The sequence below is a fragment of the Lissotriton vulgaris genome, chromosome 10, assembly GCF_964263255.1.
Source record: "Lissotriton vulgaris chromosome 10, aLisVul1.2, whole genome shotgun sequence".
In the NCBI taxonomy this organism is placed as follows: Eukaryota; Metazoa; Chordata; class Amphibia; order Caudata; family Salamandridae; genus Lissotriton; species Lissotriton vulgaris.
The window spans coordinates 1,092,668,675-1,092,695,026 of NC_141698.1; the positions used below are offsets into that span (position 1 = coordinate 1,092,668,675).

Sequence of the window (26,352 nt, forward strand, 5' to 3'; positions counted from 1 at the left end):
CTAGGGGGGGCCTGTAGTGCCCCCTGTGTTTCCTGACTGCGAGCAGTTTCATGGAGTAGGAACCTCCATGAGACGGCAGGTGGTAAGGAAACTCGTAATATGCATGGCGGTGCTGCAGCGGCACCACCAGCATAGTGTAAGCCCCGGACCTCTGCACCACCACCAGGGAACACGTTCCCTAGCGGTTGTGACAGTCCAATGGCGGTCCGACCGCCAAATTTGTAATACAGTGGTCAGACTGCCAGTGCAGCGTTGGGTGGACCCCCACAGCCGCGCCACTGTGAGCTTGGCGCTCCACAGACTGCCAAACTCATAATAAGACCGAAAGTGGATTTCTTAAATGTGATGAAGGCGGACCTCAGGAGACACTCTTACACAACCCCAACACTTCAACACCCATTTGCAAATGTGTTCTCACCTTCAAACTGTGCTGCAGTCAGAGAGATTACAAGCTATGGTCTTGAATGTACATTCCCTTATAGGTAGCTGCAGTTTTCCTGAGGCTGATACATCTCTGAGGTCAGGAAAAGTGTGTTATTAAATTAAGTTGGTGTAGAAAGGCGGCCCACACCACATCCATGCTCAATAACCATTATTAAATTGCCTAGGGTCAAAGTCTGCAGTAGTACACATATCAAGATCATAAATCGTAATTTATAACCTAACACCCCCATTCTTAAATTATGATGATTTTTAAAATGTTCATTTAGTAGAATAGCCGCTCAGATGCCAGAATTATGAGTTTTTTGGGAAGTGCCAAATTGAGGCTAATGATCCCCTTAGAGAAAAGGCAATTTTCTTGGCAAATCCCACAAGGAATCCTCTAAAAGTTTTTGCTCCGTACCTGTCAGCGAAAATAAGAATAAATGTGACAATGTGCCGTCTGTGTTTTTTTTCAGTTATTCAAAATTGCACTAGCTATCAAAATTGAAAAAAGGTCCAAGATAATGAGATTAATACTATTCAATCACATATATTGTAATTCTGATAAATACAGATAAATGTGTCTGACAGACTCATTTGCATAAACTGGCTCTTAATTCACTTTACCGTTGGCGCCATTAAGGCATCAGTCAAATGGAAACCTATTAAATCTATGCTAAAGGTAATTATCTTCAAAAGTTATTCCATAAAAGAATTCTTTTGTGTTGCAGTTGAATAGGATATGGGAATTCCATTTACATATTTAATCTGATTAGAGGGATGTCTCCAGCCCTTAAGACCATTTTGCAATTCTACTTGCAGGAAATACCTCCAGGAGAAATCAATGGCTCATATTCATTGATGATGCTGTAAATGTCTGTACTAAGCATTCTGCAGAAGGCAGCCGGCACCAGCCCACATTCTTCTAAATGCTGCGCGTGACCTGATGGAGATTGCAAGCAGTGAGGGGTTGGGGCTCACCTTATTTGATAGAATGCCACAGGACCTGCCCAGCCCTTGTGTTTTCAATACACAATTTAGGGTTTAAGATTGATGATTACTGGCCCCTCAAAATAAAGTTCTTGGCCAGACCCAGCTTTTCCCATGTTATAGGATAATAAAAAAAGATCCTCCTGTTTATGCTAGCTTACAATCAAGTCTCACTTGCCAGAGCTGACATTTACCCTCTGTTTACTCCATAAACATGGCGACCTATTTGAATACAGAACTCCAGCTGATCTAGAACGCAACTGCATGTCCCCCAACAGGGAACCTGGCTGTGATATAAAATCTCCACTCCACAACCTCACCTCGTTGCTCAGCAAGATAAAGTAGCCACTCTACTAAAAGTGTTCAAGGCTCACCTCAAGCCGAAACACAATTTGTGTAGCCGTCTGCTGAGAAACACAGTCACTGGAGTACACACTTTTTGCTCTTTTTTGGCTGGAGTTTGCGAATATATGTATTTTTAAATATGGAACTAACTTCATTTGCTGAACATGATCCTATGGGGTGTTATTATGTTTCCCTGTCCCCGTTGTGTTCTGTGGGAGTGCATTGCAGTGCCGTCGGGTAGCTCTGTGTGGTGCTTGACTTGTTCCAAGGCTGGGTTGGGGCACATCTGAGCCTGTTTTGACACTCTCAGGCCTGTAGTAACTTTAGAAGCGTAGTTTGTGAATAGCACTGGAGCTGCTCTTTTGTGGGTACGCGTTTTGTATTAGAATGTCCCCCTCTAAGCCCGTGCTTCAAGCTCCCTCAACAATTCAAGTTCCCTCAACCCCAATCATTGTGAAGTCATTTGAAGTTCCTGCACAGCCACCTTGCATTTGGAAGCTTATGCCTAAGTGACCAATCACTCAGGCATAAGCTACACAAGAGTAAGCGAGTATCATTCACGAGACTGACTAACTCTCTCACATCCTTCTGTCTCAGTTCACGCCTAAGAGCAGCTGCATGTTCGATGTGAAACAACTGGGACATTCCTCGTAACTTTCCTCTAAACTTCTCTCATGGCACCCAGTGCTTCACAGATAGACCGCTAGCTTTTTACCGGACTACTCAGGAGAGTGCTTGAGGCCCTGTGTCCAGTATAAAGTGATGTGCAAGGCTACACTGCTTTACAAAACCATGTTATCACAAGCACCGTTGATTGTTTATGCCTAAAATGGGGTGCATGTTCGCATTTATAGGCCTGCTTAAAAAATCAAACTACAAATCCCAGGATACCAGGTGCTCTTGGATTAAAGGGTCAGGATTCCAAAACGGTGCTACTCAACACAAAGTGTGCTCAATCTATTGTTTGAAAAAAAAATTTCATAAATCAGTGCCACATTCGAACTCATGACTGTCCTCAGGTGTTTTTTTCTTTCTTATTTACAATACCGCAAAATTGGTTTACATGGCAACAGAAAGATATGTCCTATGATGCATTAGCGCACATCTTTCATGTATTCTTGTGTTTTTAGTGTGTTTCCTCTTTCTTTAATGCTGCCATGAATGCCACAGGAAGTCCTTTTGACTAAAGGCCTGTAACCCCTGGGTAACATCTTGCAAAGGGAACGTTCTCTTCCTATTCTCACTTTTTGATGCTCTTAATTTGTGTTCACTGATAATTAATTTATAAGTTATGTCGAGCATTTTACTGAGCATTTACTAAGTATTCTGTTTCCCTAAATGTAAAGTAGGGTGAGATATCGGCTGTTGTTAGCTACTCTGTACGACAATGATATAAAGTAACACAAGCATTTATTTTCACACTAGTGCTTTGTTTCTCACTCGGACCACAGAAATTATCCTTGCTAGTTAGAGCACCATAGAGTTTATATTTGTTGACTATCCTTTTGACACACAGTGCTCAAAATTGTATGAACCAAACTAAGGGGCCCATTATGATCGCGGACGGACTTGAGTCTGTCCGCGACCATAGAGGAGGAGGGAACCTCCGCATGGCCTGCGGAGTTCCCTCCTGTCCAATTAGGATGTGACCGCCACCCTGGCGGTCACATCCTCTATTTTTACCATTGCGGCGGGTGCGGCTTCAAGCTGCACCTGCCGCAATGGTAAAAATGCATACATTACATTTGTATGCAGAAAGCGGCAGGCACCGTGCGGTGCCTACCGATTTCTGCATACAAATGCAGGGGGGTACCATAGGTACCCCCCATGTGCACCCCCCAGCCCCCCTTCACCCAGGGAGCCCGCAACGGGCCCCCACAGTGAAGTTCCACATGCTTTTCCACGGCGGAAAAAAACAGCCACGGAAAAGCATTTTTTAAAGCCCATCCTAATATGGCTGGCGGTGTCTGAGAGACACCGTCACCATATTAGAGCTTTTCCGCTGCGGTTGTAAGCCAACCGCGGCAGAAAAGCTGCGGATGGAAACCAGGACCCACCAGCCATCCTAATGTGGCGGGGGGTCTTTGGTAGGTCCGCTGCGGTTTTTCCACATCCTCCGGGCCGGCGGTGGCTTCCGCCGGCCCGGAGGATGCGGAAAAACTGCAATCGTAATAGGCCCCATAGTTTAAATATTTACTGATAATATGGGGTCAATTTGCTACTCTCTACACCACAGGCTTTATCCTTCATATAACCTATGGAAGGTGTAGTCATTTCATCTTCAACTGGAGAAGACAAATATGAACACATGCAGGAAGAGGCATGCCACATCTAAGGTAGACCTATTCTTGTAGCAATGCCAGCCTGAGGTTGCAAGTAAAGCAAATGAGGTTGGCGCAATGAGTAGCAAAAGTTCGGTGCACCCTCAAGCTGTGACCAAGATAAAGGCTAAATTGGTGGACATGTCTACTGTTGAAGAAATCAAAATCTTCAGCGCGTGGTCACATGGCACCAGCCCATCTCATCCACTCCTACTACTAATCCCCCTACTAATAATTGACAAAGCCAACAGATTTGACATCATGTTCAAGCAATGTCAAAATCTATGGAAGCATCTCTGCAGTAGCGCAAACAAATGTTTTAAATGTTGTGTTGATTAATTAACTATCTAATGACATTCTGTACTTTTGAGATGTAAAATGGTCCTTGCTGCATTCCATTGAAAGCACAAGCATACAACCAAGCAGCCAATACAAAGAGAAGCCTTTGAGCTTATTCAAGATGTGATTATTATAGTCTCAAGGCAATGGGTGAAGGTTCCTGGACCAAAGAAGCCAACAGTGCAGGAAGCTGAGTCTTAACCCCTTAGAATATGTGTTGAATACAATATGTTCCCCATGAATGGCGCAAACACCATTATAGGTCAAACCAAAACAAAATTATATTGCAAAAATATACTTACCACCAATCAACATGATGCATATGGAGAAGATCTTTTCTGAGTCGGTGTTGGCCGAAACATTTCCGAAACCAACACTGGTGAGACTGCTCAGGGTGAAGTACAGCGAGGCGATGTATGAACTTCGGAGTGAAGGCCCCCCCAAGGTATTGTTGGCCTGGAAGGGGGACTCCAGCCGTTTCCCCAGCTCGTGAAGCCAGCCTAGAGATCAGAATAGAAGAAAGACTAACTATTTTGTTTTCAAGACTTTTCGCTGCAAGGCAAACAGGCAACCATTTACAGAGACGTAGGAATTGTTTGGCAACAACGGATGAAATTCACAAACAAGTAGCAGCTACTTCTCGTTCACTGAGCTCGTTTTCTGTCCTAATAAGCCATTTCGATAGGAGGCATATCAGTGTAGGTTGTTTCCTGTCTGTCCACAGCCACACAAAACGTTCAAGTAACAAGACGTTTTGTAAACCATACAGTACTCTTGTCAATGCGGTTACGGACTATTTAATCAAGTGTGACCTATAGGCAGCATTACACAGATATCTATATATTGACTGCAGATGAGGGCCACAAGGACCGTCTAGTCTTTCCATGTCATTCTCCGCTGCCCCATCACAGTCCAACCCACTCCACAGATCTCTCTTTGCTCTCACACCAGAACACAACAACTTGCTATTTTCTTTGTCATTCTTTCTTGATGTATTTTTGTAAAAAATTATGTTATTTATTTATTTATGTCATTTATAGAGCGCACTGCAACCCCGCGGGCATCCTGGCGCGGAGACATAAGGAGGGAGCTGATGAGAGAGGCGACTAATATGAAAGGAGGGCAGCTAAAGTGGAGAACAATGTGACAAAGTCAGGGATCAAACTTTAGGGAAGAGCCACGTCTTGAGTCTCTTACAGAACAGTACAAAAGGGGGTGGTGATGGACGGAGCACCTGAACCAATCAAACACTCACACCCAGTCAAAAGATCTGGGTTTAATCCATCACCGTTCTTTAGCCCACTCTGCCACCCCAGTTCAGACATAGCCATATGCAAATCAGCCTGACCATGTGCCTCATGGGAAGACTCACACCCAGTCAAGAGATCTGGGTTTAATCCATCACCAACTGCCAAGCCATGCCTTCCCTGGACCGGAAACCCGCTTCCTAGGACCGGTCCAGGGAAGACATGGTTTGGCAGTTCGGGCTGGACTGTTCCCATGAGGCACAGGGTCAGACTGATTTGCATATGGCCATGTCTGAACTGGGGTGGCAGAGTGGGCTAAAGAACGGTGATGGATTAAACCCAGATCTGTTGACTGGGTGTGAGTGTTTGATTGGTTCAGATGCTCCGTCCATCACCACCCCCTTTTGTACCACTTTGTTCGCCATAAGTTGGCAGGTTTTGCTCAGACGTGAGTCCTTTGCTCACTTTGCCACTGGATTCAAGCAAGCCTGGCTGAAGACGGCTGGAATGCCAGAAACCAGTCCTAGGAAGCTTGTTTCCGGTCCAGGGAAGGCATGGCTTGGCAGTTCGGGCTGGACTATTCCCATGAGGCACAGGGTCAGACTGATTTGCATATGGCCATGTCTGACTGGAGTGGCAGAGTGGGCTAAAGAACGGTGATGGATTAAGCCCAAATCTGTTGACTGGGTGTGAGTGTCTGATTGGTTCAGATGCTCCGTCCATCACCGCCCCCTTTTGTACCGGTCTCTTACAGAACAGCAATAAATTCTGTGTGCTCCTGATTTCCAGTGGAAGATGATTCCAGAGGCGAGCAGCTGCCATGCAGAAAGATCTTCCCCCCAGGGTTACCTTCTTTATCATGGGAATCCTGGCAAAACTGGCAGAGGATGAGCGAAGGTTTCGTATAGGTTCCTACCATTGGAATCTGTCTTGGAGCAGTTTGGGTCCCTGTCCATGAAGTGCTTTGAAGACTATACATAAGGATTTAAACAGAATCCTTTGAGTCACTGGGAGCCATTGCAACTCCGCCAGTGCTTGTGTGTGGTCGAGGAGCGGCGTGCTCGAGCCAGAGCAAGCTTCGCTGCTGCCGCCTGGATACCCTGGAGTCTGGCAATCAGATATCCCGGAGACTCTACGAGAAGAAAACATTTTCCACCACTCCTACTCAAGGGCTTTCCCAACCATTTAACACCATTTAGGGCCTGCTAGAATGTGCTAATTGTCGCTACTGTACTTATTCTACCTGTATTCCTCTCTTATAGCAGGTCAGGGTCAGACTGACCTATCAGGCAGCGCTGCTCTGACATGTCAGTGTTAGGAACGTTTTTTGACAGTTTGTGGGCCTACTTTATGGCCTGCTGGGCCGGTTTTTACTGTTGATTTCCATGATATTAAAACAAACATTGACTGCAACAAGCTCACATCCATGCAATATACCTTGAAATACACTTCTACAAACGCTTTATAAGTTCAGAACCTCTACAGCTTTGCAAACATGGGCCACTCTTTTAGCTTTCCTCTTCACTAATGGGAGCCACTTTTATTTTGGTGAAGGGGTCTATCTTTTGTGCAAGTCCGACCCTCCAGCTGTTTTCTTCCCTTTATTCCTCTTGGATCCCTTGGTCTATCTCTCATCTTTTTTTATCCATCGTGACCACTAGAAACGAATACAATACACACGGGAAACCTCACCAATAATCTGTGTATCTGTAACATCACATGCCAGGATGTCTGTTGAGAGGATTTGATTGAGGTTTATAAAGTGAGTAGTACCTGGAAAGGCTTGCATGGGATGCGCCTGTCATCTGTATCATACTGTTGCCTGCCATCTGCAGGGCTGCGTATTTCTTTAAAGAGTTGCCCAGTGTCCAGTATTCAGCTGGTAGTCGGGTGTTTTGCCAGCTTGGCCAATAAAATTCTCAACTGAAAAAGCAAGAGGTATTTTCCAAGTTGTTTTCTGTTTTCCGAGGGGGCACAGGGAGAAATGTTGCATAGGCCCCTCGAGCTGCAAAGAAGGATGGGGGCTCACCAAGCTGGCTACCCCCTTTCCCATCCTATGCATGAGTTGTGTGCTCTGCGGAATTGGAGAGTTGAACCGCTCCTCCATGGGCAGTTGTGTGACTGTGCTGTTCGATTTAGACGAGTGAGTTAAATTCTGTGGTTTGAGTAAAGAGACTGATGTGTCTTACGGTTGAGCTAGTCTGTGGCGTAAGATAAACCAGGGGTATGCACCATAGTTCCAGGAGGGCAAGACCCATACCAGACTGTCAGGATAACAACTGTGTGAAGGTGAATGTCCATAAAGCAGGAAGATACATTTCAACATCTTAATTAAATATCTATAGGTTCAAGAATTATCTTTTAAAAGATACCCCCCACACATACATAGGTATGATATTGGTGCAGCATTAATGTAATGCTCCATAATATTATTAATCATGTGTTAACAACATATTTGTATATGATTCTGAGTGACAATGTGTGGCAAACATATACGTGTATGAAGTAGACACATTCACATATTATTAGCCTAACTCTTAGCTTATTATATATTTGTATTAATCAAATGCATTGTAACCACAGGCCATACTGTGCCCGGGTGATGCAGGTTAAATGCTGCTGGTGAGCCTGCACCACTGATTGTCCCACAAACTTAATAACCTTTAAACATTTCTCAGGTCTGCCATTGCAGCCTGCATGGGCAGTTTTTAAACTGCCATTATGACCTGGCAAAAAAACTTTTGTCAGGCTCATACCTTTCTTTCTAATATATGCAAGCCACCCCTAGGGTTGGCCCTGGACAAACCAGAGGGCAGGGTGCAGTATATTCAAAAAGCGGGACCTGTACTTTTTAATTTACATGTCCTGGTTGTGAAAAACTCTTAAATTGGTTTTTCACTACTGCAAGGTCTACCTTCCCCATATGATAACTTTGGAGTTACCTTATTACATTAAATAAACAGTAACTTCCAAATGTGAACAGGCAGCCAGTTCAAGTTTGGTGTCTTTGGAATTGTAATGAAAAACCCTCTCTTGTGGTGAAGTCAGATTTTAAATTACAGTTTTGAAAATGACTCTTTTAGAAAGGTGGCATGTTCCTGCCTTAGAAATTTAGTGCCTGCAACCTGTCACTGGGTCACATGACTGGGTGTAGTTGGCAGTTGGCCTTTGTGTATTCCTCCTAGAAAACCACACACAATTGAGAGATTAGGTGTGCCTTGAAGGGCCATCACTGGCAGGATAGGAAGGTGGATTTGCGCACAAGCCTATTTACACTTTAAAAGGCCTACTCCTGCTGTCACACAAATGACTGCATAACCCCTGTAGTTAGTCTGGAGCCATGGCAGGGGAGGCAGGAAAGCTGTGCATTTCAAAGGGAAATCTCTAGAAGCTTCTCCCACATCAAAGGAGACACCTTGTATAAACAGTGGACCTCTGCCACCAACGCTTCAGTAAATTTCTGGACCTGTAAAGACTCTTGCCAGGTAGGAGGACCGATGTGCTGCTGAAAAGACTGCCACTTTGCTGGACTACTGCCTTGCTGGATTGCGACCCTATTGCTCTGCTGTCCTCCTGTCTGAATCAGAGATCGGACTTGCACCTGAACCCAGGACTCCAAGACTGACTCCAAGAGCTGGTCTGCTGACCCCTTGTTCAGAGCCAGAGGGACTTAACAGGCTGAACCGACGCCCAGATCCAGCTGGAGTAAGCCCTTGTATCTCAACTTGTGCCCCTCAGGTTCTGGACACTTGGTGTGGTCTCAAGGGAGCTGAATTAAAGTCTGTGGGCTCTTCACGAGTGAGCGTGTAAGCAACAAAACCCTGTCACTGGCACTGCCTGCCAACGTGAAGTTCTATAACCCCAACCCTTCACGCTACAGCATCGACTATTCGCAGGGAGCGCCATCGTGAAGCTCCAGCCGGACCGCCCGCAAGGACAACATGATCTTCGCGCTACAGTGGTGACCATCTGTGACACCTGGCCTGCTCTTCGAACTACAATGACAACCGTCTGCGAAGCTTCCGTCCTCCTCGCGGTCCCCTCCTCTGCAGATGGGACTCTGCACTGGACTGAGAAGTTAACTTTTCAGCTGTAATAACCTGGTCCCTGTATTTGACCTGCGCTTCGTCATGGTTAACCTTAACTTGTGACTTTCCCCTGGTTTCGCATGAACAGATAGCTGAGCATAGTGGTTGGGCTTTTTGGCAATATTTTCACCTAAATCTTTAAAAGTGCATATGTCCGGGTCTACTGATTCGTTTTTTGAACTTTTTGGTCTTGATTTATTTATAAAATTTTTCCTCTGTTTCCAAATTCGTCTGTGATTTTTCTTGTTTTGTGTTTCACTTTATTACTGTTTTAAGTGCTGTGAACTTTATTTACACAATGCCTCTCAATTAACCCAGTCTGCTCTGTGCCAAACGACCATAGGATTCAGCACAGGCTAATTTGGGGGTTGCTTGTGCCCCTCCCTGACAAGGTTTGTGGTCGCTGCTTGAGTAGGGTTGTATCCCCCTCAACCAGTAACCCAATTTCTCACACACACACACCATCTTGCATTTGATCACTGAGCCTGGTGAGGCACACATACTCCGCGCGCACCATATTACCAGTACACCCAGACCCTGTGCAATGACTATGGAAGGGAGTCCCATTTAGATACATCTCATTAAGGGGAAGATTTACAAGCCCCTTGCGACATGTTTACGACACCGTTGCGTCACTTCTGTGACCCAGCGGCGTCGTAAACCATGGGCCACCATGCGGCAGATATACAACATGACGCATCTAGTGAGATGCGTCATATTGTAAAGCCCTGCGCTACATTATATCTGCGTCAGGTACAATGTATGCAGCGTGGGCGTTCCGTCGCAAGAAAGCCCCGTAAAAGTGACGCAGTGAAATCTACAAGATTTCACGTAGTCACTTTTACATCCATGCTGCTTGAAGCAGGCGTAAGGAGTGACGCAGCATGTTAGGTATAGGGCGTCCTGAGCATTGCTGGAGATGCGTCGCGACTCCAGCGATGCGCCGCCCTTACACCAGAAGATGCGATACCCATCTGGCTATCCTTGCGCCACGGTGCGCTGCATTCTAAATGCAACGCATCCGTGGTGGCGCAAGAGTATTCCTGCGTGTCGTATCTTTACTGGCGCAACCCGGCTAATATAATATGCAGGGATGCTCCAGTCCTCGTAAATCTGCCCCTGAATTTTTTTCTATTTGTCCATCATGAAAATCTGGCACAAATCTAGGCCTGCTCATCCTTGATATGGCCAGTTAGAGGCAGCACTCTGTAGAGATGGCACGGGGGATGTTTATGCTCCATTAAACATAGAAAATGTTTAAGGAAGTAACATTCCACATTTGTATGTCAGAATATTATGCGCCCTGAATACTATGCAAAAATGCTATTTTTCCTTACGGAAAACACTTTCTCTGACTTCCTAATTTGTTTTTTTTCCCTTTCCTGTCACACCTTGGGTGCTCGCACTTCTCTTGACAGGACTGACTGTGGGACTTGAAGCGGGATGGTAAAGCACTTTCCGAACCTCTCTCGACCCACAATCTAAAGAAACGCTTTTAATGCCTGTGCGTTTGAATAAAGAGCACAATTAACCGCAGAGTGCAGTTTTATTTCCGCTGTTTTATGCTCCAGTGACGCGGCGGCCTTTCCATCCCAGCGCTTTTGTGGACTCAGCACTTCCCTGCGCGTGATGCTGCGCGGAGGCGCTCGCGCTTCAGGCCGCGTCACTCGGGCGATTGATTCTGCTGCTCTGGAGAACGCGGCGCAGGGATGCTTTATCGCTTTAGCACCAACATTTTTTTCCTTTGAACGTTGCTTCTCGGAACACCGGGCTTGAAGTAAGTGGGTTCTGGTCAAGATTTATTATGGAAAGGTTAATATGACGTGCCTCTCTGGCTCTGAACACCCCCACCACCCCTCCCTCCCTACCCCCCCCCCCCCCCCCTGCCTGTGACGTCCGCTGACCGGATTCATGACTCTACTGGTGAACACGAGCAGTCGAGCAGTTGGGCAACCTGCAGCCCCGGGCCTGTCCGCTGCATCAGTGGCCGAGGCAGGTCTTTGTGCCACGGGGGTCAAACGCTGCTCCCGGGGGTCATGCGGTTAAACTTTCAAAATGGCGGTACTTAAGCATACTAGTGCACAACGGTGACTGGAAAAGTATCCTGTGCATAAAAGCGGGCGGATAGAGAGAAGCCCTCCATTGACTTCCAAACTACACCCACTACGGATAAGAATATGGCGGACAAATCATAACGAATCAGTATAGAATTCAGGGGCTATTTATGAGCCCTTGCACCACTTTTGCGCCGCCGGCGGGTCACTTTTTGTGACGAACCAGCAGTGTAAAAAATGCACCATGTTGCATCATATTTACAAAGTGATGGGTCACCTTGTAAACCCATACACCACATTATACCTGTGCCAGGTATAATGTATGCAGGGTGAGCGTTCTGACGCAAGTAAGCCTCGTAGAAATGACGCAGTGAAATCTATGAGAATTCACTGCGCCACTTCTAAGATGCAAATGTGTCAATATCTTACGCCTGCCTCACAGCAGGCGTAAGACTGCATCCAGCAATGCATAATTTTCACGCCTACAGATACGTCAGAAATACTGATGTATCTGTAACTCCTTGCGACATGATGCGTCATGCTGTAAATATGATGGATCCAGCATGTCGCAAGGAGGGTGCAATGAAAAGTGCTGCATTGCTGTTTTCACGCAGCGATGCGTCACTTTTCATAAATGAGGCCCCAAGAGCTTAATTTGCATAACTAAGGGGCATGTGTACAAGCCCCTATCGCCACAGGAATGTCACTTTTAACGACATTCCGGTGGCGATACGGGCTTCACCTTATTTACAATGCAGCATTAAGCCACTTAACGGGGCTTAACGCCTCCTTGTGACTAAAGCACCTGTTTCACGCTATACTTAGCATGAAAGGAGTGGGCAATGGCTGTTGCTGCGGGTGTTTCGCTGCAACAGCCATTGATTTTGAAGCTGTCCCATATTTACAAGGGGTGGCGTACATAGAAGGCACCGCCAAAATTAAGACCTGGGAAAACCTGGTCTTAACATGGAGAAACGAGGAGAAAAGCTTTATTTCTCCTAATTTTTGCTGTTTCTTTGTGTGCTGCTTTGTGCAGCACACATAGAAACAGCGAAATGCCTTGGATTGTTAATGTGCAGGAAGGGGTCCCTTCCTGCACATAAACAAGAAATGACGATTTGCAGCATCTACGAATGCAGCACACATAGAAGTTACAAATCAGCATTTGTGAATGTTTAAGTGCAGGAAGGGGCACCTTCCTGCACATAAACAAGTTTCCCCCCAATGCAGGCACCCTTGCACTGTGGTGCAAGGGTGCATGCATTGGCGCTAGGCAGCTTAATTTAGCGCTAGTGGGGCCGTACTGGCTGTAGCAGGCACCAGGCGTTTTCCTGGTCGGCCGGAAGGGGGGGTGGGTTTGGAGTGGTGGGGGCTGGGTTTTTTGTAACTGGGCCGGTTCTGCAGCAGTGCTGCAATATCGGACCGCTGTAACAAAATAAAAGTAGCAGCAGAAGTCTTTCCCACCAGCACCACCCTGCGGCCCCCCTCTCCCGCCGGTCCGACTTCATTGCCCAGGCTGGCTTGCGTTCTCAGTCCAGCCACGGCACTAGTGCTAGGGGAAACATAGGGGTGCTCCGTATCTTTGTAAATACGGGGCATTCCTGTGTATTCAGAATGGCAGAGAGTGGTGTTAGCAAATTTTGCTCAATGCCACGTTCCGTCATCCTGTTTTACGTATGCTCCGATGTGCCAGGGCCCTCATCAAGAGGCCAGTGCAGCTTGCACGCCCATTGCCACTGTCGGGGCTGCCAATTACAGTATCAACACAGCTTCCAATCATTGCCTTCCTACAAGTGTGACATTTTTGCTATTCCAAACCCTCAAGGCAACAAGAATGGCTTTGTCTGCAGGTATTATTAATTTTTAATATATTTACAAAACAACTGTTCTTGTGCTTGTCTCTAAATTAGGCAAACAGTGACACCATGTGGCAGACTGTCATACGTGCCGGTGTTGACAATTAAAGGCCGGTGCAGAGCACCAGAAACCACAGGCTCAAATTAGGCACTGGTATAGATACCACACAGAATCTGCAGCCAGACACTCTGCCTGTACCTTTAATTATTTCGTAGCACCCATATATGGCTACTTTAATAAGAGAAAGGTCCCAGGGCCGTCTTTAGGGTGGTGCAAACGGTGTCTGCACACTGGGTGTTGGGCAGTGGGGAGGGAGGGTGCAGAACTGGCATTGTATTTTGATCTATAGAATGATTTTAAAAGCACACAGAGCAGAGTTCCTTGGGTGCCCAGAAATATTCAAGCAATAATTAAAATGTCAAGATAACTCTGGTGATTAATGTACCTGCTGTAGAGAGAAAGAGGTGGAGTTTTGTCTAATGGCAGTTTTGACTCACCAAAAAGTAGCAGAAAGGGTTAATGAGCCTGCTGCAAAGCACCTGTAGTATACAGATCACAGAATTGTATTTTATGTAATTAGCTTAGTGGGTTAGTGCTTTAGTCAGAGAGATCCTTTCGTTACTTGCAGTTCATAAGTTACAATCCTAATATAGTGCATTGAGCTATGAAGTAGCATCAAAGAGCTGCATGCAAACCGCAGGATGTAGGCTAGAAACTCATGTTTTATGAAGAGATGAGGAGCACCTTTGAAGGGTGGTAGTGACGGATTCAGCGGAGAAGGAGGTCAGCGGGGAGGGGAAGAGGGGGTGCCGAAAAAGATTGTTGCACCAGGCACCACCAGTGCTAAAGCTGGCATTGATCTCAGCTTTTTTTTAAAACTTTGAACTGTGTCTACACTCTGGTAGGCAATAAAAATGTAGGTTATGATGGGAGAATAGAGTTGGAAATTACCCCAAAAATCAAATGTACATTGGGTTAATTGATTGAAAAACCAGTAAGTGAGATCTTTTACTTCATAGATAAAGGAGTTTCCTTTGAAAGAGGATTGGGGGCAAGACGGAGAGTCAGCCCCTCTGGATTCAAGTCATGATTGTAAATCGCGACTCTGAATTGTAGCCATTACTTATTTGTTTTCACTCATGCATTCTTGTAAAGCACACTCAGTCTTAAGGTTAAGTTCCAGAAAATAGTCCATTTGAGTGTACAGTAAGTTGCTCAGTCTCTAAAATGTTATTTCTTAATGTAGCATTAAGAGTAAATATTCCCTGCATGGTAATGTACCCCTTCCCTGAGTGACCGACTGCATATGAAACTGGTGTCCTATATACCTGTCCTAGTGGACATACTAACCTAGCATGTGCAATGTTGCACAGGCCAGGCAAAGGGACACAACCTGTCCTGTGAACTTGGAGGATGCACGAAGCGTGACCTCTAGATTGACATAGGACGACTGTCCATGCTCTGGGTTGTTGCCATAAAGTGGCGGTGGTAACATACCAAGCTTGTGGATTCATGGCACTGAACATACCTTTTTCCTCTGAGTACAGTGGTGCCTACTGTCAATCAATCAATCATTTGTAGAGCGCCCTACTCACCCGTGAGGGTCTCAAGGCGCTAGAGGGGGATGAAGCAGCTAGTGATCGAACAGCCAGGTCTTGAGAAGATTCTTGAAGGTCAGCACGTCCTGGGTCTGTCGCAGGTGGATAGGGAGGGTGTTCCATGTCTTGGCGGCGAGGTGGGATAATGATCTGCCGCCGGTGGTCATTCCGCGGATGCATGGGACGGTACTGTCCTCACTTGTGTATGGTTTTGCATACATGTGACACTCAAACCCTTTCTCCTACATCTGGTATGCATTTTGAGTCCATGTATGTAAGGCATGCACGGCAGCAAGATTGTGATTGCGGGGGCCACTGGGATCCATTTTAGATTGCTCCTGGTTTCATATGGGACAAGATGGAGGATGGAGTACAGCGTCCACAGACAATGCAAGTGCCCCCTTCCTGAGCACGGCAGTGCGGGCGATGGCAGTGGAGTGGAGTCATCTGACTTTGGCTTCAAGGGTGGGAAGTTTTTAGGCGGGGCCTGCCCTCTTCTCTTTCCCTCATTGCTACTTCAGGAAGGTTGATGATAGCCGGGCGAAGAGCCTTCACCCTTCAGAGTGCCCATATTTTTAGATACCCCTGTCTGGAGCCGGGCATCATCACGGCCTACCGTGACATCTATCACACTGCACAAAGGCTGTGCCTGCAATGCAGACACAAAATGAAATTTGAAAAGGTCCCACCGCACACCGGTCCCTGGACTTTACCCAGTGGATCAGCATCTAAATTCTGGCAAATGAGAATAAAGTGGGACACAAACCATACCACTGGGAGTGCTCCTCAGGTTCTCAAAGAGAAGCTGTGATCCAGGGCTGATGTCTGACAGCCAGACTCCCAGACGCGAAAGGACATCACCAGAGGTCTGTGCATCTTGCAGGAGGACTGTTGATCTGCCCAGCACCTGCAGCCTGGAGACCTCAGTTGCCCAGGGCTGCAACGCTATTTGTTCCCAGTGGCAAGAACCGAGAGACAGAGCCATTGCTCACAATTCTGATCTCAGCGGATGAAGACACTTACTGGTTGTGAGGAGCGCTCTACTGATCTCCATGTTGAGTCTTGTCTCAGCGAGCAGGTACCACAAGGCCTGCAATCAAAGATTGAGACACAGTATCTTGAAGAACTTGAAGGTTCAAGAGACTAATGACTTCTATCATGAACATTTTTGCTCACAAGCCGAACAAATGACCTATGGGTTACTGAACATGGCTGTTGCTTACACAGCCTTCGTGTGAGCTCAACCCTGTGCCACACTCTTGCCTATGACCACTGTATGGCTGCAAGAACACTGTAGATATTGTGGCAACATAGGGGCTGTATTTGGCCGCAGTGGATAGAGTGAGACTTGTACTAGGCTAGAGCCCCATAGAGGTGTTGTTAAAACCATGCGGCTGAACCTCCATAACTATGTGTAGAATTTAATTTTGCTGTGATTAAAGAACTTCTCTTTTTACTATAATTAGCACTGGACTGGACAGTCAATAATTGTGTCTGTTGTTTTGATTGCTTGACTTCTGAGTCTCTACCCTCCACCCTACATCCCAGAGAAGACTTTGACTGCTCGCCCTTGCTAGCCTGGGAGTCAAGTGTGGAACAAATCCATCTGGTCTAGTTTGCAGAGCCGCACTAGCGCAGATCTCCGGACACCAGGAGCAAATCACCCATAAACAGAGCCGGATGGGAACAATTTTGTTGCTAAACCATTTGTGATCTGGACATGCAAAAGCTTGGAGGGGTGTGCTACGGGTTGATTGACCCAGGTGACGGACATCATTCGAGAATCTGAAATAGCCACTCAATGGAATTTTTGGCAGGCACTATAAATTTTTGTTGACACTGATTGTTTTCTTCTTCCATTCAGATCAATAATTATCTGTTGCTTGGAAATGTCATTATTGTCCTACTGCGCTACCAACTGGAGATCTACGACACATGCTTGTATTCCCTCCTTCTCTTGGTGCTATCATCCCTCAGTTGACTTCCCTCACCCCCTACATGCAGATATAAATCTTCTCTTGAGTCTTTTCCTGCATCTGGCCCCTCCTCTAGACATATATATCCATGTGTCCAATGGTGACCCAACGCCCCTTTAGGAGACACTCCAAGGGTTGTACTGGCTTATAGGGCACTCAGGCAGTGCCCACCCGGCCAGTCTAACAGGTCAATGTGTGGGCTGATTGTTCCTGGCTATTTGTGGGCCTGTTTATTGGTCTGCTGGGCTAGTGTTTACTGTTGATTTCCTTTATGTTAAAACAAGCATTGTCTACATCAAGCTCCAATCCATGCATTCTTCCACACCTTGCAAAACTTTTAGACAGATTGTCTTTACAAATTCAAAACTGCCACAGTTTGCAGATATGGGGCACTTTTTTGCAATTTAATTCAGCAATGGGAGCCTGTAGGAAAGTAAGATCTGCTTTCATGGTTACCCCCACTTTTTGCTGGTGTCTTACAGTTTTTTTGACTAGTCTGACTGGGATCCTGCTAACCAGGACCCCAGTCACTGTGCTTCCTCCCTAAATTGGCTATGGTGAGTACCTTGGTACATTCCTAATTGGCTGCTGGTGTACCCTAGTAAGTCCCTAGTATATGGTGCTAAGGTACCTAGGACCTAGGTACACCAGGGGTCCCCTAGGGGCTGAAGCATGTATTATGCCACCCATAAGGAACCCTCCAACCGCTGACTACAGGCCTGCCATTTTAGCCTGTATGAGTTGGTACTTGCACTTCTCACAAAAAATATAAGTCTGTCGCTACATGATCACCAGCCCATACATCTAAGGGCCTTTGGGGCATTACTGATGTGTAAGACCTTGTCACACCGGCTCTATGTACTGCATTGATTTGCATAGTCTGTTTTTTTTTCTAATTTTGATACCTGGCCACATCCACTATGCTGGATGGAGGAAAGTGCACCGGGCGGACCCCCCATGCGGGTGTGCCCCACTCGAAGTTCAGTTCTCAGAATGTTTGTAGTTTCGACGTCTCTTTGGCATAGTTGGGATGCTGAAGTGGGCGGGGGGTGGGATGGGCAGCGGGGAGTTCGAGTTTTCAGGCCTATGCATTTGAGACGTATCGCAGACTTCCAGTATAACTACATCATACCCATACGAAATACTGCAAATGACAATGTGATGTATGAAATGTATGCTTTAGGTGTCATTACACAGGATGATATCTAGGATGTTCAAATGACAACTGATAAGATACTGCAATCCAATAGATTGAATTTATTAACCTGGAATGTGAGGGGGTTAAATAATCCACAAAAATTCGTAGGGTATTCAACTATCCTGATAGACTGCGGATTGACATAGCTCTGCTTCAGGAGACACATATAGCGCGCAATGCACACACAAATATAAGGCGCTGATTGGCAGAGTCGGTACATGGCTCAGGATACTCAACGTATTCTAGGGGTGTTCTAATACTAGTACGGAAGGGATTAAACTTTACGATCACAGACACTATACTAGATGATGAGGGGCGCTTTGTGTTGATAACGGGGATTCTAAGGGGGCAGAAACTTTCTGTCGTTAATGCGTATGGCCCAAACATAGATGATCAGGAGTTCTATCTTGGGGTGTGGGCAAAGTTGCAGGGGGTGCGTGATGTTCCTTTGATACGGGGAGGGGATTTTAATGTTGCACTGCCGGATGGCTTGGATAGGTCTAAGGGCACGACGGAGCCACATAAGCGGGCTTTGTCAGTCTTGAATGATATAATTGTAGATATGAGTCTCACTGATATCTGGCGACCGCGACATCCCACACATACAGAACCCACGCACATCACTGCTATGTATAATAGTTGGTCGGGAATAGATTACTGGCTGGGCACAGATGATCTGGTGCTGTGGACTGAGAAGATAACACACATGCCACTCATTCTGTCAGACCACAGTCCTGTACTGCTCTCCCTGGTAATACCACATTATGTGCCACCACCCTTTAGTTGGCGATTTAACGCGGTGGTGCTGTTAGATACAGTATACACGGACACTATACATAGAGCCATTACGGAATATTTTTAACTCAATATGCCTACAATGGATGACGCAGGCTTACTATGGGAGGCTTTTAAAGCGACAATAAGGGGGATATGCATTAGTATGACAGCGGGCATACTCAAAGACATACGACACCAGCTTGCCACAAGACAAACTAGGCTGGGGACACCAGAGAGGGAGTATGTGCGCACGCAAGATGTCAGGCTGTTGGGAACAATCAAGGAAGTCTTGGTGGAGCATAAGAACTACGCTGAAGACAAACTCAAATATCGCACGAAACATCATGTAGCGAGATCATACGGGGAAGCGGGCAGACCTGGGTAAAGCCTAGCAGCTAAAATATGTACAGGGCATGCTCCACAGATGGTGCAGGCTATACGCGATGGGAATGATGAACTCATCTATGATGCCCAGGGCATACTGATGGAATTTACGACCCATTACGAGAAACTGTACACCTCTCAGGTGGCTGTCTTGCCAGATGAAATCATGACTTACCTTGAAGATGTGGAGATAGAGTGGCTTTCAGACGCGCAGCGTGAATATCTTTCGTTACCTGCCACTGTTGAGGAAGTCATCGCAATTATAAAATCACTACCAAATGGCAAGGCACCGGGGCCGGATGGATTCACCTGTGAGTTCTATAAGGCATTTGCAGATCAACTAGCCCCACATATAGTAGCAATGTATGGAGAGGCGCATGAAAAACAATCTCTCCAGCCTACATTACGTGAGGCCTTGATAATTGCTTTATTGAAACCCGACAAAGGGCCGACACGTTGTGAGTCCTATCGGCCCTTATCCCTTATGAATGTCGACACAAAAATTATTACAAAGCTATTGGCTACACGCTTGCAGCCATTGATGACCCGTCTGGTCCTGCCAGATCAGTCGGGGTATATCCCAACATGCTCGACTGCTCACAACACCAGAACGCTGTTTGCGCTTTCTCATTATCTAACCCCCCATACTAAAGCTGTGGCTGTATTGTTGGATGCAGCTAAAGCAGTTGATTCTATTGAGTGGCCTTATTTATACGCTGTCCTTAGCAGAATGGGCTTCCCTCCCATGTTTTTACAGTGGATCACAATGTTATATTCCACCCCGACGGCGCGCATAAAGGTTAACAAATATATATCAGACACAATTAGCATTACTAAAGGAACGAGACAGGGATGCCCGTTATCCCCGCTTCTGTTTGCGCTAGTACTAGAACCGCTAGCGTGCAAGGTGAGGCAAAATCATCGCAGCTCGGCATTACAATTCATACAGAGACCATTGCACACATCACTATACGCTGACGACATGTTACTCTATGTACGTGATCATGAGCAATATTTAAACCCTCTCCTGCGTGAATATATAAAATTTGGGAGACATTCCGGCCTTACAATAAACTGGTCTAAATCCGTAATAGTGCCACTGACTGATACTACAACCCTGCACGATACGGAGTACCCATTAGAGTGGCAAGTAGAGCCAATTAAATATCTTGGAGTTTGGTTCCATCGAGACCCTGAGTTGGTTATCCGTACCAATTATGGTAGAGCGATAAGCACTATTGAAGACAAAATCAATAGATGGATCCACCTACCATTATCATTGGCTGATCGTGTAGCCATAGTAAAAATGGTAATTCTGCCGAAACTGCTGTATATTTTCAATAACGTTCCACCAATGGAAGTATTCCGTAGGATTTCCATATGTGGCAAACAAGGACCCCCTGATTAGGATAAATTTCCTGGGTCAGGGCAAACAATTTGAAGTAAAGTAACAACCCAGGCGAAATACAAGTACTGGCAAGGTTCAAGTTAAAAGTAAAAAATATGTAATGAACATAAGGAGGCACTGAAATAGCATACAAAGATTGTATTTAATAAATCTGATTAAAAGTGTTTTGAGGATAATCAACACATAGAAACAAATAAAAATACATTAAAAAGTCTATACAGTCAATATTCACTGAGTTTGTATTATTCTTTATAAGTAAAAGAGTTCCCAATAATGTGAAGGGAGGATGGATTTCATCTACGCGTTTCGACACGTTGGGAGTGTCTTCCTCAGGACACTACCATCTTGTAGCATATGTTTCCTTCATAAGGGTACTTGGAAAAACGGGGGGAAAATTATGTGGAATAAATCCAATTCAGATCTCTGCGTGAGGCTTCTTTTTCTGATGGCGGCTATGCTTGGGCTCTTTTAGCCGAAGAAGTGTATCCGCAAGGGTTGCCGGTCATCAATTACGAAGAGGAAAGGCTCAATGGCTGCAGTTGTTTGACGTTATGTGGCAAGGATAAGTACCGTGAAGTATTTCATCTATTCAGGTTGAAACAAAGATATTTGATGGCTTGATAGAGTTTTCAACACATTAAACTGCTGATATGGCCTGTGTGGTAGCTACGATAATGTGTTGGTTGTGGACGATGTTAAAAATGAGACCATTATCTGGGACCGTTGTAAAGAGTCACGTGTGCAGACCATGATATTATCCACGTAGCAGCTTCGATAGTTTGAAAGTTGTTGGTGTACTTAAAACCGCGACTATTAACAGGTATCGTATTGGAGGCTCGCGTTTGGAGACCGCAAAGATGTAACGGGTGTTATTCGTAGGATTTCCGCCATGGTGCTGAATTTGATTTGGGCAGGGAAACAGGAGCAAATACAACTGAGAGCGTTGACGTTACCTTATTCACAGGGAGGGTTCAAAGTCCCTGACTTCTTATTGTACTATCTAAGTGCGCAAGCGCAATATGCGCATAATTGGTATCATGACATTCCGTTTCTCACGCACGTTGCGATAGAGGAGAGTGATGCTTTCCCTGTACCACTGAAGGCTATCATTACCGACCGTAGACCCCCTCTGCACAACCGGGACATCAACACCATAGACACCACCAACAAAGTATGGCATATGATGGGAAGGAAGGCACGTAAACTACCGCTGTATGCACCAACACTACCTCTGCAACATCACCCAGAACTGTCGGTCACTCAGGAACAAGTAGGCATGGGTCTAATGGACCGGGTCGGGATTAGCACCATGGGGAACCTGTATGAAAATGGTCAGTTTAAAACATTGGAAGATCTTACCTATGTGAGTAATCAATCGCTTCTTTTTAGATTCACGTATCATAGGCTGCAAGGAGCGGTGAAACAATTGTACACTTCATATCCGGTGGAACCCCAGCAGTTGACTTCTCTGCAGCTTGTGCTCACCACCCCTACGCTAAAGCACCTAGGGCCAGATGTAGGTAACTTCAATTTACCGACTCATAAATACCGAATTTTACCGATTCGGTATTTATGAATCTGTAAATTAGAAGGAGGGAGATGTAGCAAAATTTTTATTTAGAATTACCGAATCGTTAACATTCGGTATTTACCGATTCGGTATTGCCCATTGATTCCTATGGGCCTTGAAGCCCATAGGAATCAATGGGCAATACCGATTCGGTATTTACCGAATCGGTAAATACCGAATCCTGCAAGGGTGCAGGGGGTGTCACTTTGACACCCTCTAGCACCCCAAGTACAGGCTTGTGTGCCTTGTGGCACACATACATGCCCTGAGGGCATGTCTGTGTGTCACATTGCACAGGTGTGCATGCACAGATGTCGCCCAATAGGATTGGGTGGTAAAATACCGACTCTTAAGGGCCTGTGGCACTCTTAGGAGTGTCACCTACATATGGTTTTACCGAATCGGTAAATATACCGATTCGGTATTTTACCGATTCTGTAAATTTACCGATTCGGTAAATTTACAGAATCTGTAAAATATAGGCCCCCTACATCAGAAAACCATAATGCCGGTCGGTAACGGCCGAATTCGGCCGTTACCAACCGGTATTAGGGCTCCTACATCTGGCCCCTAGTGTCTAGGTTGTATGCTCAATTGCAAACGGACATAGTGGGTGACACACTATACATGTTGGGAAAATGGAATGAAAGTCTAGAGCTCCCGCTAACGCCTGACGAATGGGTCACGGCTTGCACTATCACGGGATTATTGACGCCTAATGGGAACCTCCGTATATTGCATTATGAATACCTACATCAAACATATTATACACCAGCACGTTTGCATTAGTATGGCCTGCGTGCGGATTCTTTATGTACTAGATGTCATGCAGAGAATGCAGATTTTATGCATTTGGCTTGGCACTGCCCGGCTGTGGCACACTACTGGGCACAAGTTGTAGAGATGTTGGGTGTTATGGTGGGTCTCCCCATTGTATGTACAGAGCGAACATGCTTATTAGGATTGGTTCCTACTGTCCGAGCTGCCAAACGTAAATATTGTGTGATTGCATTACTCATAGCTAAAAGGAGAATCTCACTTCATTGGAATAGCAAACGAGCCCCGAGCACCAAACAATGGTTGCAGGACCTAACTTATTGCAAGGACACGCTCCTGACTGATGAGGAAGAATTGCCTGCAGGCTCAAGGCCAAAGGAGTATTGGACCTATCTAATTGAATATTTAAAGACTGTGGACAACTAGGACGAAGCATGCACGTAAAATACTGTCAAGTTCTACTAATTTGTAGTATGTTGTAATGTGCTAATTCTGGGAGATGGATTCTGTTGTGCTATGGTCTGAATGTTTACTGCCAGTTTTACTGTATGATTTACAGATGCCAATAAATAAATTTAAAAAAATAAAAATAAAAAAAGATATAAGTCTGCTTATATCAAACCCCACTGCACTTAAAACCTCTAAGTCCCCCCTCTAGTAGGCTTTTCATTTCTAAAGGCAGGGTGCTCGGTTCTAAGTGTGAGGGTGCTTCTGCATGAGCAGGACGGGAAACATCCTTTACGATGCAACTTTTACCACGCAATGCCTTTACAACGCAGGTTTTTCAATACAAGTCATTACAACGAATTGTGCTGGGGGCGCTGTAGGATAGGTAATAGTTTAATTTACTATCCAACACCTTCCCTACTATCCACGGGGACTGGAGTTGGAATAGTAAATTAAACTATTCACTATCCAGCACCCCCCAACGACTTGCGTTTAAAAACCTGCGTTGTAAAGGCATGCGTGGTAAAAGCATGCGTTGTAACAACGTACATCCGAGCAGGACACGTCTGCAACCTTTGGAGTTCATTCTCCAGGGTTGCCAGTAAACCAGCCATTACGATATATAGAGTGGCCATGCGTCATTACGCAATGAGCATCTCTAAACTGCCTGTAAAGAAACCTGTTATGTTTGGTATCAAACTTGTTGGAATCATACCCCCACACCGTAAATGGTGTGAGGGTATGACTCCACGCACTGTAAATCTCCTTCCGGAGAGACTCGGTGCTCCCGGTACCAGTCTTCCAGATCCGGACAGCAAGCTGGGTCTGCTGCCGACCTTTGACATGATTCTGCCCTCCTGCTGCTGAGCCAAGCTCGAGCTGGGGAAGGCAGATCAATAGGTATCCTGTCACAGAGAGGTGTGACCACCTCCCAGACAGAGTTTAGTGTATTGGGACAGGGTGAGGCACGTGTCAGTGCCACTCAGCCTGCTTGAGGGGGACATTTGGTGCCCTCCTTGCATACTCCAGCTCAAGCCAGTTCAGGGAGCCGTTGGCTTCTGCTGTGGCGTAAAACTGGACAAAGGACATGGAAGTATCCTCCCCACTGTCCAGCCTCTCCTCTGGGGAGGACCGCTGAATCATCCCAACCCTTCCTTAGGGTACCTAAGGGCTTACCTGAGCCCCTGATCTCTACGTTCTGCAAGCCTGCTGCACCGTCAGTGTCCGTGCTCCATACAAGTCCCTTCCAGGTCCTGTGGATATCCAAAGACACCCAAAGGAATCCCCCTTAGAGTGAGGGAGTCACTCTCCTGCATCCGCAGGCACCGTAACACAAGCTGACCGATTGCTGATCCTGGTTTCTAACCGGGTCGATAACACAGGTGATGGTTCTAAAACCTCTTCGAGACCTGTCTGAGGCCCGGATCCCTAGTCAACACCACCAGAACCAAGTCACTGTGCACTGCGTCGGCTGCTGTTGCTAAGGCTGGGCTCTTGTCTCCAGAGATCTTTTGGCCCTGTTGAGGGTCTTCTTTGAATCCAGTAGGCTCCCCTGCTTGCTTGGGGCGTACCTTGCCTTACTTGACCATGGTGAGTGGACTTTGCTGGTCCCGACACCGTACTTTGTCATCTTCTTCTTCTTCTGTAAACTACGGAGTCCGGCAGGGATGCGTTCTTGCCCTGACTTTATTTCTTGAATTTATCAATGATTAGGTAACCTATCTTGAGAGCTGTGAGAATGATGCTCCAAGTCTTGCAGATGTTAGGGTCTTGGCCCGTCTGTTTAAGGAAGCTACCCTCCTGATCTCCAGAGCCCCTTTGGGGCTACAAAAGCTCCTGGATCAGTTTGGGGTCTTCTGTAAACAGAGGGCTTAGAGATTGCCGTTGCCAAGCCAAGTATATGGTTTTTAACTCCTATTCTTCCTCTAGGCCTAATCCCGCTCTCTAGGAAGTCCCACTGGAGTGAGTTCAAGTTTTTGATTACTTAGGGGGAACACTTTGATTGGACTTTACTCATCCTGCAGTGCAGGCTAAAGCTAGAACAGTATTCTAGGGGACGTTCGAGGTCTCAAAGGAGTTCCTTAATTCGCCCCATTTTCTCAGCTCTCCAAATGTATAATATGCAAGCCTCGGAGCAGCATTGTATGGCATGGAACTATGGGGTAACAAGGATAGTAGTCCCCTAGAAGAGGTAGGAAAACGCTTTTTGCGCTCCTTGACCAACCTCCCTGTTAGCGCCCCGCTTACTCCACTTCGCCTAGATATGGGGCTGAGATTTATTGGGACAAAACAGGCCTCAGAACTCTCTCATATTGGCGCAGACTCTGGGCGACTCCCGAGCTTCTCCCATACCAGAAGGGACTGGAGGATGTCCTTCGGTTTCTCGAAGCCTTTAAGATTCTCTGGATCAGGTTTATCAAACACTCCTTCACCCAGATGGTTTATGCAAATCTTTGGTCCACCCCTTTAGATCTTACTGGGGTCTCTAAGGCCGCGTTTAAGGGTCTATTCTGGCAGCACAAGCTTTCTCTCATCACTGGGCAATGAAGAGCA

General features: G+C 46.1%; 1 protein-coding gene across 2 annotated transcripts in view; it reads right to left on the bottom strand.

Moving 5' to 3' along the window:
• The window catches only part of KCNH8 (potassium voltage-gated channel subfamily H member 8), a 960,407-nt gene that overhangs the window by 223,555 nt on the left and 710,500 nt on the right, over positions 1 to 26,352 (bottom strand). For both annotated transcript variants that reach the window (XM_086942172.1, XM_086942171.1), the window contains exon 8: positions 4,721 to 4,918. In XM_086942172.1, the coding sequence (XP_086798298.1) occupies positions 4,721 to 4,918 (198 nt within the window). The remainder of the gene's footprint in view (positions 1 to 4,720; positions 4,919 to 26,352) is intronic.